This window comes from Podarcis bocagei, assembly GCF_964188305.1.
Source record: "Podarcis bocagei genome assembly, chromosome: 4".
NCBI classification, from domain to species: Eukaryota; Metazoa; Chordata; class Lepidosauria; order Squamata; family Lacertidae; genus Podarcis; species Podarcis bocagei.
The window spans coordinates 100,736,421-100,758,930 of NC_138128.1; the positions used below are offsets into that span (position 1 = coordinate 100,736,421).

The 22,510-nt window shown below is 40.8% G+C and overlaps 1 protein-coding gene across 1 annotated transcript in view; it reads left to right on the forward strand.

Moving 5' to 3' along the window:
* ATXN10 (ataxin 10) overlaps positions 1 to 17,355 on the forward strand; it is a 75,503-nt gene extending 58,148 nt beyond the window's left edge. The window contains exons 10-11 of the mRNA XM_081191040.1: positions 2,287 to 2,350; positions 16,998 to 17,355. Of these exons, the coding sequence (XP_081047166.1) occupies positions 2,287 to 2,350; positions 16,998 to 17,188 (255 nt within the window). The 3' untranslated portion in view covers positions 17,189 to 17,355. The remainder of the gene's footprint in view (positions 1 to 2,286; positions 2,351 to 16,997) is intronic.
* The last annotated feature ends 5,155 nt before the right edge of the window (positions 17,356 to 22,510 follow it).

Here is a 22,510-nt window from a genome sequence, read left to right on the forward strand (position 1 = left end):
GAAGTTAGATCAGGGACTTCTGTCTTTGCAAAGTCCCTCCACCCCAAGCCCTCAGTTACAAGATGAGGCAACATTTGCAACAGGGATACGGCACAACACCTTTTTGTGGGGCCCTGCTTGTCCATGTGACAGGCTTCAAGAGGGAAGCCACAGTTTATAGTTGTCTTTGTAAACCCAGGGCAGAAATCCTACAATTTTTGTCTCTTAAAGACACTTTTGTTTGTACACAGTTGTGTGCATGTAGAAGTGTGCCAACAAAAACAAGGCTTACCATTGCCTTGTTCCTTGTGCAAATGCTAAAAGGGGATTTGTTTTTTAATCAACAGGAGCAAGGCAGTGTAAGCCCCTGATCTAACACATTACTGTCTCTTTGCAGGTGAGCGGTGCTTCATATATGTTGGGTGAGGCAGGTATTTCCCTCTGGCGCAGGGCTTGGGAGTGGGCTGGGCTCCCTCTTGCCCAGGCCTCCTTTCCTCTCTCTCTAGTTTGGCACAATGTGCGACTGACCAAGGCCTGAGTCAAGCAGGGAAGCCCAAGGCTGGGAGAGAGGTGCCTGCAGAAGGTCACCCAGTGAGGGCACGGATGAAGTGAAATTTAATGGAGGATTCTGGATTGGGAACTAATTCTCTAAACCACTGTAATATGTAGTGTGATTGGAAATGGGAATGGAGCGGGGAATAGTACCTATGAGTGATATGTATATTGTGGAAGGCATTAATGACAGCCCTGCCCTGCCCCAGCCTATAGTGGGGAGGTATTGTTTTGGTTCATGATTAAGTAATAACAAGGGACGTGGGTGGCACTGTGGTTTACACCACTGTTTCGAGCCCAAGCAACCAGCAAGCCGCTTGGGCTTGCTGATTGGAAGGTTGGCAGTACGAATCTGTGTGACAGGGTAAGCTCCCGTTGCTTGGTCCCAGCTCCTGCCAACCTAGCAGTTTGAAAGCACACCAGTGCAAGTAGATAAATAGGTAACGTTCCACGGGAAGGTAAACAGCGTTTCCGTGCGCTGCTCTGGTTCGCCACATCACCCGGAAAAACTGTCTGCGAAAGCAGACAAATGTTGGCTCCGTCGGCCAGTAAAGCGAGATGAGCGCCGCAATCCCAGAGTCGTTTGCGTCTGGACTTAACTGTCAGGGGTCCCTTTACCTTTACCTTAAGTAATAATAATAATAATAATAATAATAATAATAATAATAATAATGCCATTTCACAGTAGTGAGGGTTGGGAATGGCCTTTGTTTTTTATATTAAAACTGACAGCACTGCAGATCGCATGCTGAATCCTTAGACCTGTTATATGTAATGAAACGAACCCTTGTAGTGTTCACTTATCATTGTTGCCCAACTCTCCATTAGAAATTGACTTACTTCTGATGTATACTTTCTGGAATGAAAGCTGTCTGAATTGGTAATTACTGTGTCAAAGAGAGCTTTGCACCTAGAGTTGGCATGCCTAGGCATATCCAAATGTTTTAAAAGTATATTGCTATACTTTTGTTGCAGGAGACTAGTTTTAATAGTGAATTGTGATGTTTTGGACAGTTGCAAGTTTGGTTTTAGTTGTGCGTGCATTGTGATTGTTTAATCTGAAATTGAGTGATTATTTAATTTCTGAACTGCTTAATATAAAAAAAAAATCTGTTAAGCACTGTATAGAGATAAATAAATTAAATAGGCTACAATAAAAGAACTGTTGGAATTAACCTATTTTCTAGAGTGTGTATGGCAGGGGTTTGCAACAAATATGATACTTATTCCAATTCAGATTTGGCCATTTCAAAAGCAGCTTGAGTTGGCTTAGAATGCTTGAGAGACCTCCACATCAGATCCCTTCAGAAGCGAAGAATTTAACACATGCTGTGGTAATGTAGCTATCAACGCAAGGATTTTGGCTTGGCAAACAGAACAACCCTTCTCTCCCCCCCCCCCCCGCCTTCTCCTGTGCTCTGTTCTGGGGGTTCTCCAACCTCCCCAAGCCAGGGGAGGAGAGAAACACCATTTTGTTCATGGAAGTCCTTGCATGGGATTCCACTAACAGAACTCATTAACTGAATCTGGCCTAAAGTATAGATGTAACACCTTGCCAAACCAGCTTCACATCATTAGTTTTAAATATTGGATTGTGGCCAATTGTTAGGGATTGTGTCTGCATACATCATAGTTAACCATGGTTCTTGCTGCATAAATGTATACAAAACCTATCCATTTAGGAATGGGTTATGTTTGTGTATTTTTACCCGCCAAGGAGAAATATTTTATAAAATATTTTTTATTTTCTTTCAGGTTTATGATCTAGATGGCATCCCATTGATCCTGGATAACTGCAGCATTGATGACAATAATCCTTGTATCCTTTCAATAACTTTCTAAATTAATAAATAATTACTCCTTTTCTGACGTAATTTGAGCTGGAGGTGGGGTTGTAGATGTGAATGCTTTGGGAATAGCGTGTGTTGTCCTTGTGCCTCAAAGTATCTTAAAACTCCCGTCTAGAGAAAACATTACTTCAGTTGTAAAGACTTCAGAGAGACATAGCACAATCCTAGCCCACTTCCCCTCAATTGGTGGCTTGTGGGTCGGTGGTCAGTAAGAAGCAACAGCCAGTTCTTCCACTGATAGTTCAATGTAGCATCAAAACAGGGTGTTGCAGAGCCCTGGTAGCTTGGGATCCAAAATCCCATAGAAGGGTCTGCTCCTTGGGTCATTCAGCCATTCCCAGAGCTACAAACAAACAAAGAGCAAGGAAACTTCCCTTCAGTCCTGGCTGTTGTGAGCTGGCAAGGTTTGGAAGGTAGTGGTGTCCCTGCCACTCCAATCCAGTGAGACCTTGACTTAGAATTATTCTGCCCAAAGGGCAATCCTATACATAACAACTCAAAAGAAAGTCCCATTGAATCCAGTGGAACCTTTGTGGGAGTGTATATAGAATAAGCATTGGCCTATTTTAACTTCCTCTGGATTCTATCCCAGGTTGTCAGAGTTGACCGCTGACTCTTGTGTTCTGGCATACTCATTTGTTAACCTTTTACCACCAATACTAAACCTACATTATAATTTCTGCTGCCTATTTTAGGAAAAATTATAGCTTGCATCAGAAAAGTGTTATTGTTATATTTTTTTAAATTTTTAACACGAAAATAATAATTACACTTTTATTAAAAGGCCATCAGTTTTCATTTCGCATAACATATTTTAAATCTTTTTCTGTGTGTTTTAGGACTGTCTATGTTGTACTGTATTATGAGATCAGAATACTATGCAAACAAGTTTGAGGGGGTAAAACACAAAACACTAAGGCTGCTTTTTTTTGGCTGGGGTAGCAAATTGACAGAGAGGTTTAAATCTTTTAACTAAATACAAAAATGGCCTCTTTTGAAGTGGAGAAACTACATTATTTTTAGTCTTAAAACAAATGGGCCTGGTTGAACATTATCTCGTGTTCTCTAACTTTCTGAATATCCCAGAATCATTGTTGTCACTTTAGATTACGGATTGTAATGGAATCTAACCAAATTTGGTCATTGTAGCTAGTCTTGAAGCTTTTGCTTCAACTGACATCTGACCAGTCAGCTGAAATGAACAGGTAGATGAGTTAGTAAGCAGCTCATCAGTTTTACATACCTTATTAAATCTGACCAGTGGAAAAAATATTTTCAACTTGTATATCTGGTATTATCTGATGAAAGAACAATAGATATTTCTGTTGTTAGGACTGGTGGAGAAATTCCAGTGGAACCACCACTAAGAAAGATGGCTGTTGGTTATTAAACTTGGTTAAAGGAGGTTGTTTTTGAAAGTGAGTATGCAGTAAATAATCTGCCTTGTAAATATTGTGTGTAATACTTAATTATTATGACTAGCCAGTAAAGCCCTCAGCCTAGCATCCATTGTATTCTTCATAATGATATCACAAAAATTTAGGTTTAATCCCAGAATAAAAGGGAAGGGAAAATTAACAGTAAGAGACTATCATGGGCGTGAAAGAAATGGAGGAAAGAAGGAAAAATCATCCTGAGAAATCTCATGGGTCTTATTGACTTCCTTCAGAATTCTTTGGTTCTTCATCTGAATGCTCCACTTGAAATTTATCCCAAATGTCGCTTAAAGTGAAATCCGGGGACTACTCAGAAGTGAGTTTTTTTTCAAAATTCTTACGCAGTTCCTTGAAAAATCTTCAAATTTTTACATATGAGAGTTCCCAAAATTTGTTTTGGGTTTAGCTCTGGACAGAATTCTTGTGGCCACTTGAGAGAGGTTTAACTGCTCTTCAGATGCTACAAGGATGGAGGTATTGGTTTGTGGTATTGGTTACATAGTGTGGTACTACCATTATGGCTTGTGAATAAATTCTAATGATGGAATAAAAGGAGAAGCACCATCTTTGTATGAATTAGAATATTATTTCTTAGCTCTGCCTTTCTCACACATGCATATACATATACGTATATGTATGCACCCACACACTTTTGTTAATATTTAACATTTCAAGCTGATTCATAGTCCTACATCATTCTGAATTCTGTTTTTGCAATATATGCCGTAGATACCGAATATTTTTTCTATGGGTAGCTTCTTTCAGATGCCCAACAGGCCTCAGCCAGAAGTTCATGTTTAGTGCAGGCAGCAACCATTTTGCATGCATTCAGTTGGAGGGGGCAGGTGGAACGGGCTTATGCCTTACCACTGACGTTTGCAATAACCTGGAAGGCAGCCCCTTGCAAACGGGGGGTTGCCTGTACCATCAGTCCCATGCTAGGAGCCCTCTTCTGCAGAGATATGGCAGGCATTTCTTGACTTCCAGATGTCTCTTGAAGCCTTTTTTTCCTTCTGACAGGCCTATGCGGTTGTTTAAAACCTTTTGACTAGCCTGTCATTTTATTTCTATTTTTCGTGTTTTTTATACAGTGGTGCCTCGCAAGACGAAATTAATTCGTTCCGCAAGTTTTTTCTTCTTGCGAGTTTTTCGTCTTGCGAAGCACGGTTTCCCATAGGAATGCATTGAAAATCAATCAATGCGTTCCTATGGAGACCGTCCGGGGACAGAGGGGACCTGTTTTAAAGCAAGGGAAGGGGCAGCGGGGAGAATCGCTTCTCTCCGTTGCCGCCCCTTGGTTCAAAAGGGGTCCGGGGACAGAGGGGAAGGCGCATGCGCGCCTTCCCCTCTGTCCCTGGAGATTGCGGGGCTGGCAATGGGGAGAAGCGATCTTCTCCCCGCCGCCCCTTGCTTCAAAAGAGGTCCAGGGTGCGGGGGCAAGCTTCGTTTGCGAAGCAAGCCCATAGGGAAATTCGTCTTGCGAAGCAACTCAAAAACGAGTTTTTCGTCTCGCAAGGCGTTCGTCTTGCGGGGCACCACTGTATTTTATTATACACATATTGTTGTACACCACCTTGATTTTTTGTTGTTGAGAGGGTAGTGTATATAAATGCATTTATAAATAAGCAATAGCAGATCTCCCAGCTTTCTACATATGGCAGCAATTGAGGCTTGTGGCTAAACTATCCAACTTTCTGACCAAAGGCACTGAGCTGAATTCAGTTTGGATACTATGAGGGCCACAAATTATATGAATTTGCCTCAGAGTGCAAAGGAAGCTTTCACTTGAGTTAGAAAGTGAGCCCTACTTTCCTGCAGTCCAGTGTTTATTCCACCAGTTCATCCCAGTCAGTCTCTTAAATGTTGGTTAAACTTTAAATGCAATGCATTTTTTAAATATTTCATTTATGTTGCAACCAGCTTATGTTGCAACCAAATGGATTACCTCTTCTAAAAAGAAAACTCCTCCAGCATTAGAAGGGAGAAACAGGGGCCATTTACTGTAGAGTAGTCCCATAGGAGTCCTTGGAACTACTTTAGAGCAGATAATTACAGGAGTGTAGTCTGAGTGATCTTGTATTCAGTTCTTGTGTTAGGTAGTGAGAAAAGGTTCTGATGATAATATGCCATTTAACATTTGATGAAAATAAGTGGCTCTTTGACTCCAAAGACCTTTATAGTGAAGCTTCTGTGTTATGTTAACATAAGCTTGGCAAGTCCTCTTGCGACCAAAATGTCAGTAATATTTGGAGAGGAAAAAGCAGGGCTGCCTTTCTGGGTGATCATTCAACTGGCTACTTAGGAGACAAAATTGGCATCGTTTGTGAAAGGAAAACCTGTGGTTTCTCTTATGCTCTCCTGTTGCAATGGCGTGGTTGATCCACACATACAGACCCTTTAGTTTGGATAAAATACTGAAAATATAAATGCGAGCTAATTTTTACATATACCCATTTGAAGAACATTTTCTGTCATTATATTCAGTCTGACAGTCATCTCAGAGGTAGATTCAAAATACTTTTGACCTCATGGCAACGGTTAGTATAATTGTGGTTTATGAAACCTCAGGTTAAATCTAGGAGAAATCAAGTTGCTATGGTCTATAACAATGGCAGTTTGTTTTGTGTCATGCCAGGAAAGACTTTCTTGGGGAAACCGATGAGCATTTCATATTTAAAAGTGTAGCTTGAGACGGGCCTCATGCTGTGAAAACAATCCATGCTGCTGAGGAGAGCAGAAAACAGGGATGTGATTACGTTCTGAAGGAGTGAACTATAGTAGCTACCACAAAACAGACAACTAATAGAATACAGTAGCTTTAAAATGGTGATCAAATATGAATTACAAGTACTTTTATTTGGCAACAGCTATGTTTTCATAGATTTGTACCCATTTGGGGAGGGAAAATATTCATTTGTTTATATTGTTTCTTACAAGTTATAATGTAAATAACAAAAATAATACATTGGATGTAATATGGTGCATCTGTAAGACACAAACTGGCTCTTTGCTGAGGAAGGCAAAATAAATGGGGATAGTTTTAGCTTTCACATTGGGATTTTAAGCCAAGCATGCACAGTTTTCAACTCTCGAAACCAAACAGAGTACACACCAGCCCCACCAGGGGCTTATGAAACCTTTCCCGTTTGCTGCCTATCTGGGATTGCAAAAGCAGCAGTGTTGCTAAGCCCCAGGCAAGCCACAATTCACTTCTATGGGCTGCATTTGGTTTGTGGGTTGGAAACCTAGTAGGCTTGTTCATAACTTAGTTGAGAACCATTCTAGTATTAATTTTTCGAATATTTGAGTACCATTGTGGTTCCCCCACCCCGAAAGTATTTTGCTGCCCCCCAGTCCCCCAATAAAAAAAATTAATGAAAAATGCTTTTACTGACTGCTCCGATAGATGTCTAACTGAGATACTGTGAAGCCAAAAGCTTTTTGTGCTCCCCCAAATGTGTCCATTCTTTTTAAGAAGTTGTTGTTGTTTTTATTTTTAACAATGTGTAAAAAAAAGAGAAGCTAATGGTATGCAGCCCCCAGAGAGATAGCTAAGGCCCTTGGCCCAGAAATGGTTGGTCACATATATTTTAAGGAATGTTTTAGCTGGTTAATCTTTTTTTTTAACTGCTTGATTCATCAAATATAACTAATTTTATGTAAATGTATGAAATAGCATGCTAATACTTATACATTAACAATATTGTTTGAAATTAACTGTGCTTTCACCCAATCTATCTGTAATTAAACAATATCATTTCATTTGTTTTAATAATTAAGGTCAACAAATGCCAGAGGGTCCAATTGATTTACTACTTGCTAATGTTTATTTCTCCCTCCAAAACATATATAGATTCACTTCATTCTCTCATTCCATTAAGATATAAACAAACTCTCATTTTAGGTAAAAGTATTAGCACTTTGTCTACCTTTCCCTGGCCCTGATTATGTTTGACATTTCTTTCTTTTTAAAAATATAGTTTTATTAATTTCCAATACAGTGGTACCTCGGGCTGCGGACAGGATCCGTTCCAGAGCCCCGTTCACATCCCGAATGAAACGCAAGATGTGATGGTGCGTCTGCGCATGCGCAGGTAACGTTTTGGCGCTTCTGCGCATGCGCATGATGTCATTTTGAGAGTTTGCACATGCGCCAGCAGCAAAACCCAGAAGTAGCACACTCCATTACTTCTGGGTTGCCGCGGAGCGCAACTCGAACGCGCTCAACCCGAAGCGCATTTAACTCGAGGTATGACTGTATATGACAATTACAAAAAAACAAGAAAAAATACAAAAACTAAATTCCAACTCTCCCACCTCCAGGACTGACCAATCTAGTTAATTTTGCCAAAGTCCAATATGTGATTTGGGTAGCTGCCATTCTTCAGGGTTATCAGTAAAGTATTTTATAAATGGATGCCATATTTCAACAAAATCATTTACATCATTTGTATTATACAATGCATGTAATTTCTTTCTTAATTTTTTTCTGATGCAGTGGTGCCCCGCAAGACGAATGCCTCACAAGATGGAAAACCCGCTAGACAAAAGGGTTTTCCGTTTTTCAATGCGCTTCGCAGGACGAATTTCCCTATGGGCTTGCTTCGCAAGACGAAAATGTCTTGCGAGTCTTGAGATTTTTTTTCGCTCCCCCCTTTTTTCTAAGTCGCTAAGCCATTAATAGCCTTTTAGCAGCTAAGCCTTTAATAGCCGCTAAACCGCTAATAGCGCTAATCCGCTAATCCGCTAATAGGGTTGCTTCGCAAGACGAAAAAACCGCTAGACGAAGATACTCGCGGAACGGATTAATTTCGTCTTGCGAGGCACCACTGTATAGCAGTAGACCATATATTCTGTTTTCAACAAGAGATACACAGATGTTCCAATTCTGTGTCACTAGTAGGCATGCTGCAGAGAAATAGTTCTGTAACACAAAGGTCAGACGGGTGGAGAGGGAATTGATTTGTGTGAATCCCTAACACTGTGGTTCTCAAAAGGTGCAACAGGAGAGGATGTGGCAGGAAGATTCAAGGACAATCAAAGAAACATTAAAGCATTTCAGTGTAGTATAGTATAGTATCATATTGTATTGTATCAAAATGTGTTTTATTTATTTGCAGAATGTGGATAGATATACGGTATTTTCAAAATGAGAGCAAGAGCATGTGCTATTCTTCTTCTGTTCTCCATGACCTATTGTTGTGAACAGGAATTGTTCTTAGGTAGCTTCCTAGATGTCCCATGATCATATTCTAAGGCAGCTGTGTTCTGTGTTTTGTTTTCCAATAATCTTATCAATTAAAAATTCATTGTGGCACGAGCAGATTTTTATTCTGAAAGTGTGGCCCAAAGGAAGCCACGCTCCTAACTGGATCCAAACTACAAGATCCAAACTGGATCCAAACTACAAGAAAGAAGATTCCACCTAAACATTAGGAAGAACTTCCTGACAGTAAGAGCTGTTCGACAGTGGAATTTGCTGCCAAGGAGTGTGGTGGAGTCTCCTTCTTTGGAGGTATTTAAGCAGAGGCTTGACAACCATATGTCAGGAGTGCTCTGATGGTGTTTCCTGCTTGGCAGGGGGTTGGACTTGATGGCCCTTGTGGTCTCTTCCAACTCTATGATTCTATGATTCTATGGTCACGGCTGGCTGCCTGCAACAGGGAGCGAGGAATCGTCAGCCACATTTAGCTGTAGGTCCCACTAGAACCGAAATGTTGTTTGTTAACCATTTTTGCCCAACTGGCATGTTTATGTAGGTGGTAGAGAGTGTTAATGACAGATAAATAAATTAAAGTGACATTTCACAACTCTGCATATTTCTGGATAAAGCAACTGAGTGTAAAATGCATTGTTGCATGTTGTATCACATTCAGTTATTCTGATTCCATGGATTTTCATGACAGTGTTTAAACACTGACAATTAATTGCATATGTTCCCATCTGGAGATAGATATATAATAACTCTTAAAACTGAATATCTTAGGCATGGAATGTTTTTGGCTTTACATTGTCCAAGAGTGTGATTTTTTTTCTTCTCCTTTTTTAAACCCAAAGGATTTTTAGTTGCATATAAATTATAGGTTTCTATTAAAAACGTCACTTAAAATATGGGCAGCCTCTGTAGCAAGAATGTATGTGCCGCATACAAGCTAGCATTACACATTTGAATTTGGTGCCTGCTTTTATTTTACAAAAAGTTTTATTTTCTAAAAGTAGACATTTATAAATTTGAAAGACTTTCAAAGAAAGCCTAATAGGTGCCTTACTTATGAGCTTTAAAATACTTAATTGTCCTAAGGTGTAATAATGAAACTCCTTCCATTTTTTAAAAAAATCAATAATCACAAGTCACTGCTTTGAGCTGACATTCTGCTTTTCAAGCACATGATATAAGAGCGCCTGCCTTAAGAGACTCTGCTTCTTAGGCACTGCCTTAGGTGAAGATGAAAAGCCTGAAAAACACTAAGGTGCTCCAAAGCACTTTTAAATGTAATGTGTCCCGCATCTCCAGTTGTGCCAACTTTCAGGTTGCACTTGTGTCCCCTCCTTTACCTGTTTATATTCAATACACTTGTGGCAGCTCTACATGACTTATGATTTTGCCAAATGCTGTCGTTGCACCCACCTTGTAGTTCGGTGACTCTGTGATTCGAGGCAAAATGGGAATCTTTTTTGCTGTGGAATGAAAAAAGGAGAGAAAGAACAAGGAAACCAGGGAGGCCAACCTGCTGGTGAGTTCTGAGTTTTGGGGAGGTATAAGTTTGGGGTAGTTATTTAGTGGTGAGGCAAAAGCACTCTGTGCAAGCTTGGAAGTACTTCTCTCCCTAGGCTGAGTTCTTGTAAGGTCACAACGCATAATTAAGTCATAGGGAGGAAAAGACAAAGACTGGAGGGGGAGTTGTAGCAATAACAGGCACAACCTTTTATTGGGTGAAGAATTCCTGGAAGACGGAAAATAAATGGGTCATGTGGAGATCCACTCCATGTGCGCTCTGGCTGTCATTTGCTTGCAGTGGAGGTCAGTTCAGTGCCTAATTCCTTTATTTTTAAAGTGCTGGGGCTTTAATCTGTGTGGGAGATGGGCATCGCTCTTGTCAGCTTTTCTTCTTAATTTTCCATGTCTGGGGAGGGTACATTCTCATTTATCAATATGCCTTCGCACTCTTCAGCCACAAAATGGAGCCCATGTCCTCTAAATAGGGAGGGATTGAGCAGTCTAATTCTGCAAGAGTTTCGGTTTCACTGGTGCTCAGAGGTCTGTTCTGTTCTCTCTCTCTCTTTCTCTCTCTCTCTCTCTCTCTCTCGGGGTGTGTGTGTGTGTGTGTGTGTGTGTGTGTGTGTGTGTGTTTAAAGAACACATTAAAACCCTGCCTTTAAATTGTATGGATTTTACACACATTTTTATATAAAATTTGCATTTTTCAATTATTTTCAATGCATTTCCCCATTAAACTATGCATTTTGTGCATTCTATTTGCATAAAACATGGATTTCTGTACACACTTAGTAAACACTGAAACCACATCAAACTGTGTAATCTGTCTGCGAAGTTGTATTCTGATCTTTAGGCAAGTTCCGGCTTGTTGCATTGGGCCAGTCGGCTGTTTAAAGCAGGCCTAACTAATTCCTTCTCCATCCCTACCTCTAAAGGAGTTGTGGATATATGAGTTGTGACTCTTTCCAACTTGCCATGTCGTGTGTGGCTAAGTCTCAATTCACCTTCATCACCTGAAGCCATTTGCTTGCATAAACTTTCAGTTCCTGTTTCAATAGGAGCATTTATTATTGTTGTTGTTGTTGCCCAGTAGGCCACAGCCATTGGGGTGCTGGACTCTGCTCCTGCCCCACCCACTTATAAAAGTGCCCTGGGGGGTAGGGGATGCCGTACACCCCCTCACTGGTGGTGGTATCAGGTGCTGGGTTGAGCTGTTTTTAGGACTTCCTTAACCCTTGCAATATTATGAAGATTTCATTTCCCCTCACAGATGTATACAATCGGGTCATGTTGACTGGACGTTACATCAGCCCTGCTGAGTGTGAAACTAATGGGCAAATGAATGTCCCAAAATTTGTGCTCGCTAAGGAAACAGGGCGGGGCAGCATTTGTAGAACAAAATCAGTGGAAGGGGTGGAAGCTTGATCCTAACAGCACCCACTGGTTCTCCTAGGTCATAGAGCTGGAAGGGATCCCAGGGGTCATCTGGCCCAACCCCCTGCAAGGCAGGAATCTCAATGAGATCATACCTGGCAGGTGCTCATCCAAGCTCTGCTTCTAAACCGCCAAGGAAGGAGAGCCCTCTACCTCTCATGCAGTGGCATAGCGTGGGGGGTGCAGGGGGGGCCGGCCGCACCGGGCGCAACATCTGGGGGTTAGGGTTAGGGGGCGCAAATCCACGGGTTAGGGGGCGCAAATTACTTGCCTTGCCTCGGGTGCTGACAACCCACGCTACGCCACTGCTCTCATGGGAGTCTGTGCTACTATCAAGCAGCTATTACTGTCAGAAGGTTCTTCCTGTTTTTTTGTGGAAATCTCCTTTCTTATACAGTGGTACCTTGGGTTAAGAACTTAATTCGTTCTGGAGGTCTGTTCTTAACCTTACACTGTTCTTAACCTGAAGCACCACTTTAGCTAATGGAGCCTTCTGTTCTCATCTTGAAGCAAAGTTCTTAACCCGAGGCAATATTTCTGGGTGAGCGGAGTCTGTAACCTGAAGCTTATGTAACCTGAAGCATATGTAACCCGAGGTACTAGTGTAACTCCATTGGTTCAGGTCCCACACTCTGGAGCAGGAAAAAACGAGCAGTCCTTGGAGTCCAGCTGTGAGAAAAATGATTTGGGGAGCATTTCAAGGGGAACAGCAGGCAGTTAATCACCCTCTGCCAGTCTACACTTTTGTGCTGGAGCCAAACTGTATCTCACACTTTTTAAATTAAAGGTATAGTTAATACCAGCTCTTATTTTAAAGGAAGAGTGGCCGTGTGGGGGCATTGGTTAAGTTTTCCACCAACCCCCTCCCTGGGTGCTATTTGTGCTCTAAGATCCTGCAGTATGAACATTGAAGAGCACAAAATTTTCAGTGGGAAACTAGGACAAGATCTCAATCTGGATGGGGGAACTGCATGTTTGCCTGATAAGCTGCAGTTCTTTTGGAAAACACAAACACTTGCACGTGTGCACACACAGAGGAGCTCTCTTTTTTCAACTGAGTGTTTAGGAAAGTGGTGATCTTTAGTGCTTTATAGGCTGAGATTGGGAATGCAATGGAAGGGTTGTGCAAAATCTGAGAGAAAATCTAATTGAAATCAGTAAGACTTGGCATCAAGTAAATGTTCATAGGATTTTACTGTAAAATATGTAAAATTGTAATTGAAGACACAGAACTGAACTAATTTATGGGGGGGGGGCTTTCCTATATTTTTTCATAGGAGATCCAAGTGATTACCTTGTCATATGATTAACATAATTCTGCATACTGCAGTGCTATGCATTTGTATGGTTTTCTAGAAATGTAAAGCAAACCTGCAAAATTGGGTTTACTGTGATTGCTGTGTTTTGTTTTATTTTGTGAGGTTTGGCAACAAATGGACTCATGCTCCTATTTGTAGTAACTATGGAAACTTTAGAAGCACTCTCTTTCTAAGGCTGATTATACAATAAAGTGCTTAAAGTGTTGGTCGGATTATCGACTTCAGAATATGTTCAATTTTCTATCTGTCTTTTGGGTAAGAACAAGAGGGTAATGTGAATATTAATTGGGGACTCGCTTTAATCTCTCGTGACACTTAAGTCTGTATAGGTCTGCATCCAGCCATCCAGAAGTCTCAGGCTCTCACTCAGCATGTTAAGAGCAATCATACATATTCATGGCTCTCCATTGCGAGAGTGCACTAGGGAAGGAGAAAGCTGTGAGCAAGCTACAGCACACAAACCTTCCCCCAAGCAGGCATTATACTGGTAGTAGGAAAAGGGGGATATGACAAACACAGAAGCCACGTGACACTTTATAATTTATATCATGGATTTGTTTTGTTTATAGTACTTGTATTGTTCAATCACACTCTACAGCAGTATATTTTAATTGTAATTTAATTTTAAGATCTCTGCCCTTGCAAATGTTTGAAGACACTCTTAATTAGCAGGCCAGATGATGAAGCTGATGTTCTCTACATGGTGGTCTTTTTAAAAAATTTAAAAGTTTATTGGCATAAACACATGCAGAATACACTAAACTTGAAAATGCTCTGTTAAAACAATGAGAATCCATACTGATGTTTATATTGATAACCTGCTTTTTCCAACCCTTTGTTTAGTTACTGAGAGCCCCTGTTCAGGGCCCCTATGCACTGGACTGGAGCAGGGTTGCCTGACATGGGCATGTCCATCAAGAAGTGCCTCTATGTGTCTGCCATACTGCTGGTGGCATTTCTGCTGGTGTTTGGGGCAGAACTGGGCTGGTTAGGGGTCTGCTGCCATTGTGATGGCAACAAGTCTGATCCGTCCCTTCTTCATGGCATCTGCCCTTCCACCCCAGCCAATATGTGCAGTGGGACTGTGGATGGGACAGTGGCTCCATCGCTCTCTTAAGCCCTGCTGCTGCAAGTCTGGGTCACTCTCTTATAATTAAAGCAATATTATTTGGTAAAGGTAAAGGTACCCCTGCCCGTACGGTCCAGTCTTTACAGACTCTAGGGTTGTGCGCTCATCTCACTCTATAGGCCGGGAGCCAGCGCTGTCCGCAGACACTTCCGGGTCACGTGGCCAGCGTGACAAGCTGCATCTGGCGAGCAAGCGCAGCACACGGAACGCCCTTTACCTTCCCGCTGGTAAGCGGTCCCTATTTATCTACTTGCACCCGGGGGTGCTTTCGAACTGCTAGGTTGGCAGGCACTGGGACCGAACGACAGGAGCGCACCCCGCCGCGGGGATTCGAACCGCCGACCATGCGATCGGCAAGTCCTAGGCACTGAGGTTTTACCCACAGCACCACCCGCGTCCATGTTTATATTGTGGGTGCAATAAACCCTTTTGGATTGTCCTAACATGACAAATATCCTCAATGGTCTAATTTTTCATATTAAAAGCAGACAATCGTACATTGCAACCAGCTTTTAAAGAAACAACTTCCTAGCATTCTTTCTTCCAGAAAGCTATACTCAAGTCAATCAAATGCTAATAATGTGCTGCTGAGTGTCATGTGACCATAATTAGAATCTGTGACACTTGGAGATCCAATTGATCACTATCCTTTTCTGCCAAGTTGACAATATGGTACAGCTCTCTGAAAAGGTCTTCATGTTCTCTGTGCTAGTAGTGAATAAAATTGGTGGAGCTCTGCTTCAAATCTGTTCTTGAATTAACATATTGCCAAAATAGCATTAGCTTGGGTAAACTAGCACTGTGTTACTTTCCACTGCCAGACTACATGGCTGTCTTTCTTTCCCTCCTCTGCATTATATCCATCTACTTAACTTTCCTCATTTCGTTAATTAGGACAAATCTCTGGTCATAAACAGTTGTGTTTCATGCTTTGGTCTAAGGTTGTTAGAGGGAATTCACAGTAGAAATTAGTATATTAGTATACTCGAAGATCCAACTTCAAACTAGGCTTTTCTATTTTATTAAATTTACATGGGATACACAGCAGTGGTCCATGCTGACCAATACTCCTCCATACTTTTCTAGTCTTCACTCTTTTGACTGGTATTCTTGCCACACCCAGACTCCAGACAGCTCTGCTTATGCCCTGCAGGTGAACGGCCATGTGGAACTTAGCAAGAAACTATGAAGGATCTGAGTAAATTATGCACAGCTTTCTCTTGTATGTGAAGCTACATGTAGCAAATAATTGGTGCCCTGCAGGCATTTTGTTCTTGCATGGAGAGTTGGAATTCCTTGTCTCCTCTGTAGGTGTTTTTGAGAGCAATTACATTCTGTGACATAACACCTTGCTTGCAGCATTTAAGCAAATAGTTTTAATGGAATGCTCAGGATGTAGTTTATTGATGATGATGGAAATTATTAAACCTGGATCTAACATTTGCCTGAAACTTTGCTTGAAGGGAGACCACCATGAAAGAGGATGGATCATTGCAGGCTATCCTAGCTCTAAGTGTCTTTCCAAAACCAGTAGTTATAGTTTGGTGACTTTAAAAAGGTAATTCATTTTTCATTTTACAGAAGCAACACATGTCAAAAAATAACTTAAATATTATAAACAAAGTACAACCAATAATTCTAAAATATAAGTATACATGATAGAACGTATTAAAATATGGAAAATATGCTTGCAGGCTTCCCATTGTCATCTTATTCACCACTGGGAACAGAATTCCAGACTAGTTGGGCCTTTGGCATGACCTAACAGGCTCTGTTTATGTTTATGCTATTAAAAATATAGGGGGGGGGGCGCGCGCGGAGATTTTGGTCTGGATGCATTTTTCTTACACCTAATTTCCTGCATTAAAACCTTCTTCCATACTAGGTTCATGTTGAATATTTTGGTCACACATTTGATTTTAACTATGATTCTGATTAGGGACACGGGTGGCACTGTGGGTAAAACCTCAGCGCCTAGGACTTGCCGATTGCATGGTCGGCGGTTCGAATCCCCGCGGCAGGGTGAGCTCCCGTCTTTCGGTCCCAGCTCCTGCCCACCTAGCAGTTAGAAAGCGTCCCCGGGTGCAAGTAGATAAATAGGGACCGCTTTATAGCGGGAAGGTAAACAGCGTTTCCGTGTGCAGCTCTGGCTTGCCAGATGCAGCTTGTCACGCTGGCCACGTGACCCGGAAGTGTCTGCGGACAGCGCTGGCTCCCAGCCTATAGAGTGAGATGAGCTCACAAGCCTAGAGTGTGTCAAGACTGGCCCGTACGGGCAGGGGTACCTTTACCTTTACCTTTATGATTCTGTACATAGTCATGAGAGCTTCTACTTTGTCCTTCATAGCAGTGGCATACATGTAGCTGAGTACAGGACCATGGCCTGTTTTTCTGATATCTGTGAACTGACATTCCCTTAACACAGACTTTTGGGTGGTTAAAGTGACTTTTGTAAATGACAATATGGATTTAATCAGTCTGTTTAATTTATTGAAATACAAGTATTTGTAACATGTGCCGCATATTATATACATTAACTGGAAATGAACATGGGATAAATTCCTTAACTCTTTTCAACAGTTGTAAGCCAGTGGGCAGTATATACAATTCGCAACCTTACGGAACAGAATGAAAGAAACCAAGAACTCATTGCACGGATGGAGCAGCAGGGACTGGCTGACAATTCTGTCCTGGAGAAGATGGGATTGAAAGTTGAGAAACGAGATCAGAAGTTGATTTTGAGATCCAGTGGAAAGACACCACATCTATAAGCAAACTGAATGGTTTTCATCTGTTTTGCTGTGGATACGATACCAATGTAGTATAAAATAGACTCTCAACCGATTGTTGGCATTATTTCTTACCAAAATCAAAGGTTAATTTTAAACCTTCCTAGATTGAATAAAATGTTAGTACCAAATAAACTGCAAATACCAAATTATGGATACCTGGCTGATAATTTTTTCACTCTTTTGTTCCATTAGTTAAAAATATAATGTATCTACCAAACTAATTCATAGCTGCTAGATGCCTGGAGGCGGTTGGAGGATGGATGGCGGCTAACAGATTGAGATTGCATCCAGACACGACAGAAGTACTTTTCTTGGGGGACATGGTGTGGGTGGGTATGGGGGACTCTCCGCTCATAGCTGTCTATGGGGGTGCAGATCAATTCTGTGTCCAGGGCAGCTGTTTACCAGCTCCATCTGGTATGCAGCCTGAGACCCTACCTGCCTGCCGACTGTCTCGCCAGAGTGGTACATGCTCTGGTTATCTCCCGCTTGGACTACTGCAATGCGCTCTGTGTGGGGCTACCTTTGAAGGTGACCTGGAAACTGCAATTAATCCAGAATGCGACAGCTAGGCTGGTGACTGGGAGCGCCTGCCAAAACCATATAACACCAGTCCTAAAGGATCTTCACTGGCTCCCAGTATGTTTCCGAGCACAATTCAAAGTGTTGGTGCTGACCTTTACAGCCCTAAACAGTCTCAGTCCAGTGTCTCCACCTCCAACATTCAGCCCAGACACTGAGGTCCACTTCCAAGGGTCTTCTGGTGAGAAGTGAAGTTACAAGGAACCAGGCAGAGGGCCTCCCTGTGAAACGCCCTCCCATCAGATGCCAAGGAGATAACTACATAACTCTTAGAAGACATCTGAAGGCGGGCTTGTATTGGGAAGTTTTTAAAGTTTGACATCCCCCCCTATATTTTGCTAGAAGCCACCCAGAGTGTCTGGGGAAATCCAGCCAGATGGGTGGGGTATAAACAATATTATTAGTATTCATATTATTTGTATTAGTATTTTCATCTAAAGGTGCAAAAAAGGAAGCTTACCTCCAAGTGTATGAAAAGGTGGGAGATGAATATGTCTGCCTGCAATAATGCATTCCCCCCCCTTGTGTAAACACAACATATCAGACTCTTAATCACTCATGAATTTTCTGTCCTCACTTTAGGTGAACATGAGAAGCCATCGCCTGAGGAATTACTGAAATGTGCCCTCATACTATGCAACCATTAGAATTGTTTGTCGCTCTTTTTTATTTATTACAACTATCTATTTATCATCACTGCAAAAAACTGATACACTACTTACACATCAGAGTTCTTCTGTAATTTACCATTTGCAAAATGAATTTAAAAATGCAGAAGCTGCTGCAGCAGCAGGTGTTAGGTTTAACTGTCACAGGGCTTGTCTCTGTTTCTAGAGAACTGGATGTTTGTTTGAGTTTTATTTGTTCCCTTGGTAAGTCAGCCCACTTACCCTTTTATTATTATTTTGCTTCTCATGAGCTTTTTCTAAACTCTGGAAGACTTAAGAGGTAGTTTCTCACTGTGATTAATTCTAGCAATTTCTTTTCACCCCGTGCCTTCCCTAAACATTGACAAAACTCATTTCCAGTTAATTAATTCAAGAGAGGCTGAAGAATGGAAAGCTCTGCCTTTCTATTTTGGATACCATTCTGTATTGTTGTTGAACTCTGCCACTGTGGAATGTGGCATGAATGAGATGGGTGGGAGAGAGACAGTGGTCAATTAACTCCCTGTGCCCCAAATTCATTTTCTCAGGTAAAAACAAAAACCAGAACAAATTAATTCTTAATATTTTAATACGCTTCCTTCAGTTTCCAAACTTTGGGCATGTGTTCCAAAAATGTGTATTATTTTAATACACATTTACTGCAGCTTCCCTCACATAATAACATGGTTTGCCTTAAGTTGGAATAATCAAACACATGTTATTAACACTGACTGTCTTCTCTCTCACGCAGACCCACCCCTTTAAAGCAGAAAAGGAATGCGATTTCATGAATACTCAAGCAATATATTCCCCCTTTTTTAATGGAACACATGAGAGAGAACAGAAGGAAGTTCAGCTAAGTATTTGGCATAGATGAAATATTCCCATAAGAAGACCAGGGATGCTTTCATATGCCCTGTAAGTTGAATCACACAATTCCAGTGGTGATTTCCCCCCATGATCAGCAGCACAGCTTCAGGGCGGCAGTAACATCTCACTAGGCACAAATATGTTGACAGGCACTTCTTTCAAGTGATGTGAGCATGCTGGGGGGAAAAAATCTGCCATGCATTTAGCATTTCAATTGTGCTTAAACAGAAAACAGAATTCCAGTGAGAAATTGGGCTACTTTTGTATAAACTACTTCCATTTCACTGGGGCTTCTCTGTAAGTAATCCATACTTTTGTTGTGGTTGTCATGGGAAATAAAAGTACAGCTGTAAGAGAATAAAATCTCAAATTATGCATAAGAACTCGTGCTCTGGTAAAATAAAATTGTTCATAACTGTATTCTTTAATGTTTCTTTTCACCCCTTTCAATATTTATTTTAGTTTTAGTGGAGAATGTGAAAAAAGACGGTATTACAGATTCAACTGGAATTTTGAAACTTCAGCATTGTAATCTTATGTGTACCTGAGGCTATAATTGTGTTGAGACTTACTTCTGAGTAGACAGGCAAAGTGTTGCACTGTAGATATTTGCAACTGATAGTTAATATTTAAAGCATGTTTCTGGAAAATGGTTGCTGGAAGGAAAATGCAGTTCAGAATGACAGTAAAAATTGTGTGCAACAAGTATACCCAGATGGCACGCAATATTTTTAAAAATGGGGTTTTGCTTTTCCTCCTTTGTGGCAGTGGCTGCAATTGAAGAGTGTCGACTTGTGGGCTCTGCACATGCCCATGGAATCAGGAAGCACAGAACTGTAGTTGGGAGGAACCCCGAGGATTAACTAGTCCATAAATAAGAGGCTAGGAAGAACAAAGGCATAGAGAAGCATTTTCTCCTTTGTTTGTTTGTTGAAAATATGTAACGGGTAAAATTTTAGTTCTAAGTAGAAAATGCAAGACTTTTACAGTGGAAAACATGCTGATTACTGTATTGAGGTTGATCAGCTCTTGATTTTCCAGGATGGATTAATTCTTTTGAGCACAACAGCTTCCCTGTCCTCCTTCCGTGGTCTTGTGTTTTCTGAGGGGTGTGCTTTGCAGGCTTGAGGAGTAATATAGGGTATCAACTAATGATAGGAAAATGCCTTAACAAGATTGAAAGGAAAGAGAGTAGTCAGATCAAGGCTTGTGGCAATCTTGCTAAACAAAAGAGATCAGTTTAAAAGTTAAACTGCTTAGTTTAAAAGGTTAAAAGCAAGTGAGGATTTGGGTTTTCATGATAATGGGTAACTGAATCCTAGCAGAAAGTGTGTGCTATCTTTTACAAACATCAGATAGAAAGGTATGAATCCATTATTTAATTGACTTGTACACTGTGCCTTTTGGTAACTGTTGACTTGCTGTGGGCTTTTAAAAAATGCCATTATAAAGAAATATTTCTAAATTATTTCCCTTCACTAACAATTATTCTTTAAAAGCAAAATCAGTCTGAAGCTGACTGAAAACTGGTTTTGTTTTGTTTTGAAATATGTTAAATATTCCTTAAAATGCTTCTAATTTTGTCATTCTGGCATGGTAGGTTCCACAATATAAATGCAACTTACATGAAATTCAATATTTGGATCAAAGTGGAAGATTGTAAATTCAGAATTTCATGAAGCACAATAAATGCAGAACATCTTGGGGCAAAATAAGATGAAGAGTCTCTGCAGCGCTGTCCAAGGTTCTGATAAAATGCTTCTCTGAAGAGCATTTTTGTCCTTGAAAGGCTTAAAATATTAGAAAATCTTTGGGGAAAGCAATGGAGTTTTTTGGTTTGCTTTTTTTGCAGTTTCTTTACATGATGACACAAGGGTATTGCATATCTGTTTTGGTTGGCACTTTATTGGCATTAGTGCTGACCAAAACAGATATGCAGAAATTTCTATCAGACATTCAATTTATGAAAGCTTTCTTTGGGTGGCTGCAGCTTTAATTAAAATTGCTTATACAGAAGGATAATTTCCTCTTTTCCCCACATTAAATTTAAAACTAAAAAGAACTTTTGGCCTCCCACCTCCCCAAGGTATGAACTTTTAAAAAGTCAAACTCACTTTAGAATGCTGACAGGCTTAGAATGCTGCAGGGTTTTTCTTTATACTGAGAGTCCAACATTTGTATTGAACTTTTCCACGGATCTTTAGGAACTCTTATCAAAACAAGGTAAAACAACATTTTCAAGTTTACTGACATTGCAATATCAGGCAAACGATTATTAAAGAGGCAATGAAAACAAACACACATTTCCCCCATGCTTACTTCTCCTTCCTCTGTTTCTCCTCTGCGAATTTCACGCTGCAAGTTCTTAGGAGCAAGGAGCTGTGCTCTTGCACAGCACTGGGCACATAGATGATGCTGTGTATTTATTCTCTCAGTTTCAATTGTGAGCCCAAAGGGACTTTTCAACGCGACAGCAAAAATGCATATCAATACATCAGTATGCTAACAGTCTAATGCTAATTCATTTCAAAGCATAATGCAACAATCCAAATAGTTTATTTTGATAATTGGGTATTTTAACATTTTTAATTCATTATAAAACAAACAGAATCAAATGTTGTATCAGAGTCCTAGGACAAGGTTGGGTGGTGGTGCAATCATCAATTATATGTCACCTTGATACTTGAGAATCTATGGAAACATATATAAATTTGCCTGATGGCATAGGGCAAGTTCTTTTTACCTTTTTATTTTATTGCCAAATATATTACAGACCAGTTCTCTCCATGTTTTTCCACAAACAACAAAAGATATTCAGTGCTCTTAAGCTACAAACATGCATAGAGTTATTTAACCATGAAATCTAGATCATTTCAGTTAAAAAAGTAAACACATTTGTTCTCTCCATGAACCCCCCCCATCTGTTCTGGGGGCTCCCAAGACTTCAGAGCATATTCAGAGAGCCGGGAGGCACACAGGCAGGGAGAGGGGGGAAGTCCTGCAAATGTTGGATACAAGCCTGTGGGTGGGGAAGTTTAAGTTTTACTCAGAGTAGACCACAACTTAGTTGTGTTTTTTAAATTTCAGTGGGTTGATTCTGAGCAAAATTAGCTGAATAGCACCATTGACTCTTAATTCCATGTTGGACCAACATGAAACTGTGCTGCCAAATATTCTAATACATTTCCTGATATTTTGTTTT